Below are 12,223 nucleotides of genomic sequence, written 5' to 3' on the forward strand. Positions count from 1 at the left end.
AGAAAAAGCATGTCAGTAATAATGGCTTCTGGTAAATTATTACATCATTGCAAAGTTTGCCTCAGTAACAACTATCCTTAAACAGCAGGAGAATGGATACCCAATGGTGCATCAGCACCTGAATGGCATTTCTTAATGGTCGCTGGATGTTATTTTCGCTCTCTTTGGAGAATAGGGGCGCCCAGCCAGCCTGCATGAATGTAATGCGTGAGATGGCTTATGACATTCAAAGCACTGACAGCAGAATGCTTTTCATTTAGGGAACAACTAGACAGAAACTATTACATTGTTGGAGAGTTATTACCCTCTTGGGCCCAACATTTGTATGCGAAGGAAACCTGTCTTTCACTTCAAGACAAATCACGTCGCCCAGCAATGTGGTCTAGAGTTTCGTGTCAAATTTAGGAGTTCTGTGCCATGTTCTGCCATTCTGGGCAAATAACTTCAATGCGCTTGTAAAATTGGGTTACTGGGTGCTGAGAGCACAGTCAGTGCTGCAGAAAGTCAGGGGATGTGGGGTCAAGACCCAGCTCTTCAACTGTCCGTCCATGTAACCAAAGCAGCCAACTATCCCTTTGCTTGTGAACTACCTCATTTCTACAACGGGCATGAAGCTTCCCAGCCTTACGGAGGTGCCACAAGGGTTGACTTCTTGACACAGTTGAGATACTCAAGGGCTGGCATGATGGAAACTGCATGAGCGCCGTGACCCAGAGCGAGGTGCTCCAGCCCTGTTTGACCACTGGAAGCATCTTAAGATTTCTCAGACTTTTTGAAGACTGTTGCCAGCAGAAACATAACTGTTTTTGTTTTTTTTTCCAAGTAACACACAAGACTATAAAAATGTATCACAGCTGAAATGTAACTGCATTTGTCTGACTTTTTTTTCTGGTTCAGACGGAGGTGCAAAGTGGAGGGATGTGTGATTGGCTCATTTCTGCCTCTGGCTTTCCTAAAGTTTATCTGCACTCACCAAAGCCCTAGATGGTCTTGGAGAGAACTGGCCCTTTTAATAAGATGTCAAAATCAAGGAAAAATAATTGAAGGTTTTTGCAACTTCCCAGAAATTCCCAGATCCTGTGAAATTCTGACGGCCTACCGATGGTGTTGAGCCACTTGATCATTTAACTCCCGTGAGAGTCACCCAACCATCGGCTCTAGGAAAACCACCGATTTCACCATTGAGTGTCAGAACTGATGCAGGAGATCACAGTCTGCTGGACAGGCTAGTCAGGGCAAAAACCTGTTTGCCCCACTTGAAAACCCGCATTTACAACCCAGGTGACTGCAGTGACTGTTAGCATAACATTTGGGAGAATAAGCATGAACCACCTGAGCTAACACGAAAGCTCACCTCACAGCCTTTGACACAATGAATCAGGGAAGGGTGAGGGTACCACTTGAGTCCCGCCGTGCAGACAACGCTCTGGAGGGGAGAAGAGAAAAAAAAAACAAAACAAAACAGGTTAAGACAAAGAAATCAGTGTACAGAAAATCAGCGTCCTGGCTCCTACGGCTCTCTTGTACTTAACCAGTGAAGTTCAGTTCCTAACACCTCTTGTGTTCTCAGGACCTGGCTGTCCTCCAGGTATTTACAAGAAGTGTTGGACTTGACACTTGCAATAACAGAACATTTGAGAGTAAAATAATATTTAAGGTTCTACTAAAATGTCACGTCCAATATTTCACTCATGGTGGGGGAACGTGGCTGGGAAAGGCAAAGGCACAGGTCCACTGCCTTGTTCTTGGGTAGGGAGGGGACATTTTAGGAATTAATAGAGGGATTTCTTTGGCGCTGCAAAACATTGTTCTCTTTCGCTACCCATTGTATCTGCGCTTCTTGAAGATGCTAAAGGTGGACTTTCAGATACTTTTTTGCACCATCCTTTAGATCTTAAATGGAAGCACCTCCCACTACATGCCTTCAGAACAAGCCCCAGAAGGGACAGCATCAACTGCTACATTATACGAGCTTTATAATGATGTCTGTATTTATAATAAATTCCGGAGTGCCTAGTTTTGGTCAAAAGTGATGACCAGCCTACTCAATGACGACACACCCAGGGCAGCCATTGTTTGCCTGTAGACATGGAAATTTAGATTTTAAGAGTGGATGAAAAGTTTGGCCAGTCAGTGGAGATGGTAGTTCAATACCACAAGGGTGTAGGAGACAGGACTCCCATCCATTCACCAGGACATCAGGCACAAGGTTCATTTTGGGTTATCGTCAACGGATGAAACACTACAATGTCCAGTTGGGCAAGATGAACATGTAGGCATTTGCCCAAGGGCAGGGGTCGGGGTTGGATGGAGGCCTGGGGAAGGAAGGGATTAACATTTGGGAAGACCTGACGCACAAGCCATCCCTTCCCCTGTTTACTTGAGGGCTAATTTAATCCATCTGCAGGGGAACCTCAGCATGTTTTTACAGTTTCTGTCATTTGAGGCTTACCTGGCGTGTGCTAGAAAAAGGACTTTTATACTATCTGACTTGAGCTGTTTATCTTTCCGATGCTCTCGGATTTTCCACTATTAGTCAAGCCTGGCTTGCCCCACCTGCCTCACAACAGGGCCCGTCTGTGTGAGCGGAGAAGCGGCCGGGCGCCGGGGGAGGACGTTGTTTATCCCCCGGGAGGGAGGCTGCAAGGTGCGGGGGCCCTGCGGTGCCAGACATTCCCCCAGCGTGCTCTTGACAGACAGCTGGAGATTTCCAGGCTGTTGCCTGCCGCAAATGCTGAGATTTTTTTTTTATTATTTTTTCCCCCCCTCTTCTGTTTATTGCACTTCAGAGGGAAAAGAAAGGAAACTTTTCTAGGTTTCAAAATAAACAGGGCCAGTCAACAGACCGGGAGGGGGAAGAGTAAAGGAAGCAGTTCAAGAACATTTGAACCCAACAATTAAACCAAAGTAGAAGAACTCAGGCATTTGCCTCCCGTAGCCAAGGCCAGACAGACAATAAGTAGAAGTGCACTTCCAAAGAGCATCTCGCATTCCCCTGGTAAGAAGCATCAATATTTACAAAACCTCTCAATACGTGTGGATGCGTGTGAGCATGTGGAGCTAACAAAAGGAGCCGAATAGCCCTGAAACAGGCTCTTAAGAAAGGTTTCCAAGTGAGAGCAATCCCTTGCAGAAGATGCATTGACTACTTTCCTGCCACTAAAAACCCAGCACCCACCCTTAGAGGAGCAGATGGAAGGCAAACTCTCTGCTAGGATGGTGCTCTCCTCAGAGCTCTCGTTCAAGGTCATCTCAATCCCAAGGGCTGGACAACCTCCAGGGAGAAGGAATGCAGCCCCACACCACTCACCAGAGTGTAGGAAAGCCAGTGACCTTGTGCTAGACTGATCACTGGGTCAGTGGGACAGTCACGTTGCTCTTGAGTGGTACCTGCCAACGGCTTAGTCCCAGTTACTTTGGCCTCTCCTGAGATGATACTTTGCTAGGCTAGCAGAGACCATTAGAGCTACTCCAGCTGAATTCAATCCTTCTAACATTCACGGAGCTGGAAGCAGAGTACGCTCAGGGAAGGGCCCTCGGCCATGGCCCTGACTCCTCTTTGTCTTCCAAAGCCTGAATTCCCACCACCCAGCCTGTTTGTACCCTCAAGCTGCTGATGTGGTGTGTGAGAGGAGAGACGGAAGAGGGACTGTCCATAGAAGGAGAGCCTGGGTTGGAAAATTAAGAAACTGGGGATGATTCAAGTTGCTGGGCATCATTCCTGCCTCTTGTGGTCCTACCAGGCACAAAGGTGCCACAGGGTGTTGCATGGGGCAACTGGGATAAACAAATGTACAAAAAGCAAGCAAGGAAGGATGTAGGCAGCAGTACTGCGGGACGTGACCAGGATCCGATGGCATCAGTGCGCACAGAAAGGAAGGTGGACTTGAAAGGCCGACAAAGGATGTAGTGAGAGGTGGATGGAAGGATCACACATGACACCGGCCAGGCGGTACACGCGGAATAAAGCCCATCTGGCCACTGCCTCTGCGAGCCCCATCCCTTCCCTGTGCCGCCACGTGCTCCAAGCTGCTGTGGTGACATATGCCACCCTCATGGCCCCGGCTCCCCTCGTGCGTGGGGCTCTGCAGCACAGCTGCCCTCCCGCGCGGGCTGGGTGTATTGGCTTTGGTCCTGTCCCCGTCCCAGAAACGCCATCCAGTTACATCTGCGGTTTGGTGGCTGTGACTCCATCTGCTGCGAAGGGAGAGGAAGCCGGGATGCACTCCCACAGTAGGTAACAAAGAGACAAGAAAGCAAATCAAGCTGTAATTTTCTCCTTGTGAGGGAAGACCTAGTGCCTCCAGTCACGGCGCTTCCCTCCCATGGTGGGACTAACACAATGATGTCAACCGTTTGCGGGCTGCGGAGGGGATTAGGTTTCCCCAGGAGAGGCGGGTGGAGAGCTCTCCTCCACCTTAGATGGTTCAAGTGTCCCCCAGGGCTAAAGCCCAGGGACTGGCATCTACCGGTCTCAGCTAACTCTCTCCTCAGGCACTAAATGAACATGACAATTAATGTCGCAGTGGTGAAGGGATCGGCCGCTGCTGCCAAAGGAGGGGAGACATGGCACTTTGTGGCTGTTTCCTCTTGTAGCTACAGATGGGGTGGGAAGTCCTGCCTTCCCGGACGCTGAGCCCCCGCATTGCAGTGAGTCATTTCACTGCTCCGTGACTCAGTTTCCCTGCTTGCAAAATGAGCCCGACACTCACAGAAAGAGGAGGGGGAAGGAAAGAGGAAAACTGCAAAGCTTAAATGAATAGGGGATTATTTAAGGAGAATTCCCCTTAATGACTTCTGGACATCCAAAATCCCAGGGCTTGCAGCATCGCAGGCGCGTGGAGGGGCCATGGGCACCTCCAGCCCAGCTGGTAGGCAGAGTCGGGGCATGCTGACCCTTTCAAGGCTATCCCCTGCATGCACGTGTGGGCACGGTATTTGGTCTGTTCCTGCTCAGCGCAAAGGCAAGGACCCAAACTGAGACAACCTAAGAAATTAGGTGTCTGCCCTGTTTCTCTGCAGTCAATGGGAAAGAGCCGTCAAGCCGTCTTTTGGAGACATTTCACTTTTTTCTCCCCACTGCCTGCACAGTCAGCCTTGGCAGCGCTCTCCGTTGGCGTCTTCAACCGTTCCCTGCCCCTCACACACACACGGGAAATGGGAAATCGTGGGGACAGCAATGGTCGCTCCCAACACAGACCATCACAGAACAACAGACACACGGAAGATTTCAGGTGGATTTCTTTTTCCTGCTGAAAAGACGGATTTGGAAGACGCTGCCAACTTGCAAAGGTTTCGGCAAACCGTTTCAGACGCAACAAAGCAACTCAGCCTAAACCAATGCTGAAAAACACGGTAATATTTAGAAATTTTTCACGATGAAATATCTGTTATTGTTGTTCCTTTGAGAGGACATTTAATTTCTAAGTTTTTTTTTCATTTTCATTAAACAAAAAAGTTTTAAAAAAAATCCTTGGAAATGAAATGCTAAGTTATGTTCCAACCAACATGGGTTTTTCTCCAATTTTTTGGTTCACCAAAAATAACAACAGCAGAAAAGTCACTTTGATTAGGAGAAAACATATTTTTTTTAATTTGACAGAACTTCCAGCGAACTGAAAAATCCAGTGATTTGCACAGCTCTGCTCTAAACAACCCTCAGAGGAGGGATGGTTCCCTCTTCCCACTCCGCTTCCATAACATCTGTTGCTTGAGCAGCCACACACAAATATTTTTTCTTCTTGCTGGTTCTCCCTATGTTTTATCTGCTCCTGTGCTCTCAAAGGTAAGCTCCAGAGATCGCTCCTGCCTTTATCTGCTTCTCATCCCGCGCTCGTTTGTACATTACTTGTGCCTGAAACTAAGTAACTACAAGTGTTTCCTCTGCGTCATTCAAGTACTTTGAGATCCACAAAGACTTGCCGTGTAAATGCAACCAGCTGCTCGCTTTACTCGTACGGCGCAACAGCAAGCTGTCACTGACCGTAATTAGAGACACATATTATTAATGACATATAACACATTGCCATGGGCACCTTCCCCTAAGGCATCCCAGTCCCGTCTCTCCAGGCTCTCCCCGGTCCCACCACCGTCAGCATTTCCCGGGATGGCACCCCGCAAGGCACCGCTCCCTGTGGGTGACATCCCCTTATCTGGATGGATGAATAAGACGGATGTTTTACAGCTACGAAAAAAAAATCCCTCCAGTGTGTCTCAGCATCCTCCCGCTCATCTCCTAAAGGCCCCCCTCCATCTCCTGAGTTTTCAAGCCCAAATAATTACAAAGTGTTTGTGGGGTCGAACCTGTATCTGCTCACAGCCTAAAGCTCTTGCAAGATCCTCACCATCAGGGCAAAAAAAGGCCTTATTTACCACTGTACTCTTGGAAACCATGATTTCTCCTCCATCCCTCACTCCCCTCATCTCCCCCTTTACTACTATATGTTTTCCCCGCTGCCTAATGAGCCCTCCAGAGACCTGCAGGTATAAAACTCGTTACAGCTCCCTCTGTGTACCCGCATCAATAAACGACAGAGCACAGCAGAGAACGGGAGGGAAGCTGTCACTTTCTTTCACCATGAATTACAAAACCACTTTAAAGTCTAGCGCAGGGGAAAGGGCCAGTGAGAAATTGCCCCTAATACAGAGATAGGGCTTTTCTTTATGTTTCATGCCAGAAACTTGGCAAAGCCTCAGCGTAGGCAGTAATATCATCTCGGTGTCTGGAGTGAATGGGAAGCTGGGAAGGACATTGCAAACTTGTCGTATTCTCTGGACTTAGTTCCCCACCCCTTTCCAGGATTTATTCTATTACTCCATGTGAAATAGGGCAGTATAAAGTGGCAGAGATTTTTGGAGCGGCTCGCTATCCACAGCGAAGGCCAGATTTCAAAAATCCCAAGCCCTGGGTACATATTCAGGCATGCAGAGAAGCAAATAGACTGTCAAAGCTGCTCAGGACATGCTGGGGCTCTGCTGGCTGCTCGTTCTCCTCCTAAATGGAGTTTGAGTGTGTAAAACAGACTCCTGCAAAGCCAGGGTCAAGTATGTAAAAGCCGACAGCTCAAGCACCAGCAGCATGCTGCACCCTGGTGACATGCGATGTGCCAGCGTCCCCTGACATGCACTTGGGCATGGCCAGATAAACGCCTACACCCGCAGAAATACTGCACCAGCGCCTGGTGACAGGCATTTCTGGGCAGGAGGGGACACTTGTGTTGATGGCACAAGGGTTTTCAGAAAGGTAAACGAGTGTGTCTCCCACTGGTATCCAAGCAGCTGCTTGCTGCCAGTGGCACGTGTGTGCAGGGGTGACCGTGTGTGCAAGGCGCTGTACCTCTGTGCAAGGCGCTGTACGTGGCGTGTCCCCCTCGGCACAATGCCCTCTGCACATCCCCCTTGGCATGTCCCGACGCTGGTGTGTGCTGGAGGGTGCACAGGAGGGAGTGCCGTGCGCGGTTAATGCAGGAGGAAGAAGTGGTGACCTCTGGAAGGGGCTGTGCTGAGCAGGCACCTCTCGCATGCGGGCGAAGGGTGGGGGGAGGACTCAGCCAGCTCTGCTGGTTGGGGAAATGAAATACCCTCTGTATCAGCTTCTTTTGTCATCCAAAAGCAGTGCAGAAAAATCCAGCCCTGCCACCCAAAGAATGCAAAATACTGAACAGGAGGAAGAAAATAAAACCCGGCTGGTGCCCTTTCTCTCACTGTCCGTCACATCTTCCTGTGTAATGACTCGTGTTTCCCGCTCAGCCCCACTGCAGGTGCTGGGTGGATCTCAGCACACTGATATGGGGCCTTTACCTTGAACTGACTTTCACTGGGAAATCACAAGAGAGAAAGCAACTTGGAGAGATAGCCACCACGTTACCAGAACCACATGCAAAGACATAACAAAAACCAGGAATTCTTTTCTAAAGGGCAGAATTCCCCGTGTATTCACCCCAATGAACGAACCCCGGGTAACGCTGTCCACTCCCTGCACATCAACACGCAACAGGGGATACAGTTGGTGAAATCGTCAGGCACTGACCTTCACTCTCTGAGGGTTCATCCAGTGCTGGATGTCTTGCACAGTCTCGTTCACGCGCAGGAGGATGGGCTCGTGACTGTGGTCCAGACATGAGGTGGTACACTCCGCGCCTGCACGAGACACCGAGAGGATAAAGCTAAAGGATAAAGCGAGCAGCTCCTGACCCTTTCAGCATCTTTCCAGCTGAAGGACAGGATTAGGGCTCGTTTTTCCTAAATTGCAATTAGCAGTCAGCCATAACTATCACATATCTTCTAGCCACACATGAAATGCTGAGTACGACCCTGCATCTCAGCAGGAGACCGTGGGGGTGGCAGATATTCCAGGGCCTTTTTGTATGAGCTGCATATCTAGGTATTTCTCTGGCTATTAACTCCAAGAAGGGGTCAGGTTTTGGCTTTCAGATCATCAAGAAAACGTGAAGGTTTTTCCATTTCAACTGCTCTTTCAAGCAATGGGACTGATTAAGCAGAGGCCATTGAACTCATCTCACCTATGACATGACAAAAACCTATCGTTTGATCTGTCAAATTTACAGATCTGCAATAATAATCTTTCAGAGGGTGACCAAACCTAATGATATTGCAGACGAGCTATCACCTAAGTCCCACAGTCGATAAGACGTACGCAGAGAGGTAATGATGGCTTTGTTCACACATAAACCTGCTTTTTCTCTGATTAACTGTCATGCCCAGTGGGAATCCTGTCCTTTCTTTATTAAAACATGCTGTGATACTCTGCAGCAATATCCCAGAGCCCTGTGGTGACACAACCGTAAGCCCTAGCGTGTTGGACCATTACCATTTCCCCCCTGGAAAATCACTCCTGAATGGCACAGCTGCTGCAAACATGTCATTAGGATTTCTGCACTCCAATCAGCGCTGGGGGAGGAATTAATCTCCGCACTGGTTTGGAGAACTGAACCTTTGGCTCAACACACATCTCAGCCTGGAAGGGCAGATTAGGTGTCTGAGGAATTACTGAAGGTGTGTGGGATTCATAGTGACCACGACTGGATGCTATTATTTTCCCCACCTGCTTCTGCCTTCTCACGTACTCCCACACGGAGGAGTCAGTGGGAGCGGAGCAGACCCGGGCTGCTGAGCCAACAAGACGGGGTGGGCTTGGGGTTTGTTGTGTTTTCCCAGCGCACGTGGTGGTGGCTCCACGGACCTGCCAGATGAGGCCCACTGCCACCAGCCCCATTGCAAGGGAGTGGCAGGAGAGCGCCTTCTCGGAAGGACATCGATCAGGCTTCCGAAAACACAAAGAAGAGAAGAAAACCCCAACGACCTGATCCTGAAAGGTGGTGCTGGGCAAACCTAACAAAGTGTGTGGTATGTCTCCATCTGCTGAGGATAAGAGCCAACGGCCGCTGTGCCCTCGCCGAGCTCTTCCTCCCTCTCCAGCGAGAGCCGCACTCTCATGGAGGATCTGGCCCACAAGTCCCTCGCCTCCATGGCAGCCGCGTGATCCCATCCCAGGATCAGGCCCACCGGACCGTGCATCTGGGATGGGGACCTGCTGACAGCTGCCTCGGCAGGGCTGGGAGAGGACCGAGGGCTGGCCGGCGCCCACGGCGCGGGCAGCTGCAGACCCTCCTGCTCCCAGCACCGAGATGCTCCTCTCCAAACCAGGAATCGGTATTTCTCCCCTCACAAAACCCTGGCCGGCCCCGGGTGGTAACCTCTTCTCAAGGGTAAAACGCCTCGCCGCATTAAGAGTCGCTGCAGCCTGCTCGCCGCTGGCTCTCCCGCGCTCCACCACGCGGTTTACGCTCATGGAAAGGAGCGGGTCGGAATTGTTTTGATATATGATCTGTAATTGGCATCATTACAGAGCAGTGATCTCATCCAGGTCGTGTTCTCCTCCCCGGGGAGGGAACACAAGGAGGCTCGTGGTCCCTCGCATGGCTGCGATATAATGAGGGAGCCGCGCAACGAGGAAATTTCTCCAAGTTCAAAGGGACGGGCGGAGGGAGGAGGGGGCTGGCAGGGGCTGGGAATGGGGCTGCAGGAAGGGGCCTCGCAGGTCTGCACGGGCTGCAGCCAGTGCAGCTCCCCTTGCAGCCCCTACAGCGGGGAGACCTCAAAAACAGGGCTTGAAAATACAATAGTGTGTACAATTTAGTGTGTAGTCTATCCCTCCCTCTGCCCGGGTGAGCCAAAGCAAAGCTGAGCGCAGGAAGCCCCCCAGTGCTCACCACCCCTTGCAGAGTGACCAGGCACCCCAGAAGGAAGGGGGAAAACATATCCTTACAATAGCTCCTAAACCACTGTCATACCAAAGGGGATGCTCGGCTGGTCTCGTATTCTTTCTGGAGAGACCTACCAAAGGGGATGCTCATCTGGTCTCATATTCTTTCTGGCGAGACCTGAATTATCCTGGTGCTGCGCTTCCCTGCCGGCTTCCTGCCTGTCAGCCTCTGGGGCGTGCGTGTGTGCGTGTGGTTGAAGGACGGGGACGTTACAAAAGTGTAAGAGCAAACGCAGGTACAACCCCTCCCTGTGTTTCGAGGACTGGCTGTGTCTCTGGCATAGTCTGGCATGCTGGCTGCCCATTAAAACCAGCTGGCCAAGAAGGGACACGATGAAACTGGAAGCGCTGCAAGGAGCAGGCGATCAGAGCATGTTACGTGATGCCCGGCCTCTCAAAGCTTCATGTTTCCTAAAAGCAGTTCCCTGAAAAGCCTCCCATCGCAGCCTCTCACTCAGGCAAACAGGTCCACAGGAGAAGGTGACCTCAAGGACTGCAGGCTCCCTCCTTCCTCCCTCTCGTTCCCATCCTCTTCCTCCTCTCCTGTCCCACTGCTCCCTGCTCCCATCCGAGCCACATCCCCCATGGCAGACGGCCGGGGCCGATGCTCACAAACCTATTCCGTAGCCGCCGGCGCACTGCAGCTTCAGGTGGCTGTTGAGCTGCGTGGGCAGCGCGCACTGGCCTTGCATCTCCCTGCAGAGATGAAAGGAGCCGCTCCAGGTGCCATCCTTCCGGCAGTGAATCACGTTGCTTCCACGGCCCTGGGAAGGAGAGAAGAAGATAAGGGGGATGGTCACAAAAACAACAGCCAGGGACAGGCTGAGCAGTGAGAAGTGGGCAGAGCTGAGCTGGGAGCAAAGTTCCGCTGGAGCCGGGAGAGCCCCCGGTTGGGACTGCCAGCCCAGGGGGAAAGGAGGAGTTTTCTTCCAAAGAATAAAAAAAAATGAAAGCTGCAAATGAAACCACACAAACACATACACCCCTCTTCTGTGCAACGCAATGTCTTCCCAAGGCCCTTGCACGGTCTCTACCTTAAACCAGACCCACTGCGGTTGCGATAAAGGTGCATTCACCCCATTCGCCTTCTTTCTTGTTGTTGAGAGGTTTGTGTTGAATGCAGACAACCTTTCCCCTCTTCCCATTTCCTAACTAGTTGCATCATCTTTGTCTCGAAAAAGAAAGAATCCCCAATGGCCATCTGAAGGAGGAAGGGGAGCAGGGATGCTTAGCAGGGCAGAACGTGCTCTTTAGAGCTTGGCTGCCTTGAGTGACAGCACGCGAAGAGGCTGAGACAGACAGGCACGGAGGCAGGTGGATAGGAGGAAAAAAATCCTCCGGTGTGGGAATGGGCAAGGAATAGAATATGACATTTCTCTTATAGAAAAGATTCTCTGTATGATACTGAAGAATGAATACCCAAGTCCGAGGGGAAATATCATGCCCTTTAGAAACAACAAAGGAGTGCACAGGCAATCTTTTGTCAGATCTATCCTCATGGCATTGGGGATTTCTGCGCAAGCTGTTCTGCAGGATCTGCGAGCCTAACTGCCGTGGGGTAATGTGGGACGTTCAACAGGAGGACGTCTGGTGTGGCTGGGCTCCAAACCTCCCACGGGGGCCTTGCTGGGTGGGAGAACCATGCAGGATCTCTGCTTCTCCTCGCCCGGTTTACAGGCCAGGCATGGTGCCTGCAATCAACCCACCCTGCTCTTGGAGATGGCGCTGGGTATCTTTGGGGATCCTTTAGGGTGCTGTCTATGCTGGGATCTCAGCAGGGTTGCTGGACTTCCCTTAGGAGCTCTTCCCCATGACTCACACCCGTTGTTGCACAGCACAGGCCCCTGGTACCGGCGTGGAAGATTGTGCAGCCTTCAGTGTTAGTCTCGTCCTTAATATCCTCATGCTTTTTTTGCTCAGCTTTGTTGATGAACACAA

The 12,223-nt window shown here is 50.8% G+C and overlaps 1 protein-coding gene across 3 annotated transcripts in view; it reads right to left on the minus strand.

Moving 5' to 3' along the window:
• PAPPA (pappalysin 1) overlaps positions 1-12,223 on the minus strand; it is a 234,598-nt gene that overhangs the window by 18,388 nt on the left and 203,987 nt on the right. For all 3 annotated transcript variants that reach the window (XM_054221055.1, XM_054221056.1, XM_054221054.1), the window contains exons 18-20: positions 10,902-11,049; positions 8,030-8,139; positions 1,355-1,426 (exon numbers count right to left, since the gene is read on the minus strand). In XM_054221055.1, coding sequence (XP_054077030.1) covers positions 1,355-1,426; positions 8,030-8,139; positions 10,902-11,049 — 330 coding nt within the window. The remainder of the gene's footprint in view (positions 1-1,354; positions 1,427-8,029; positions 8,140-10,901; positions 11,050-12,223) is intronic.

The sequence above is a fragment of the Rissa tridactyla genome, chromosome 14, assembly GCF_028500815.1.
Source record: "Rissa tridactyla isolate bRisTri1 chromosome 14, bRisTri1.patW.cur.20221130, whole genome shotgun sequence".
In the NCBI taxonomy this organism is placed as follows: Eukaryota; Metazoa; Chordata; class Aves; order Charadriiformes; family Laridae; genus Rissa; species Rissa tridactyla.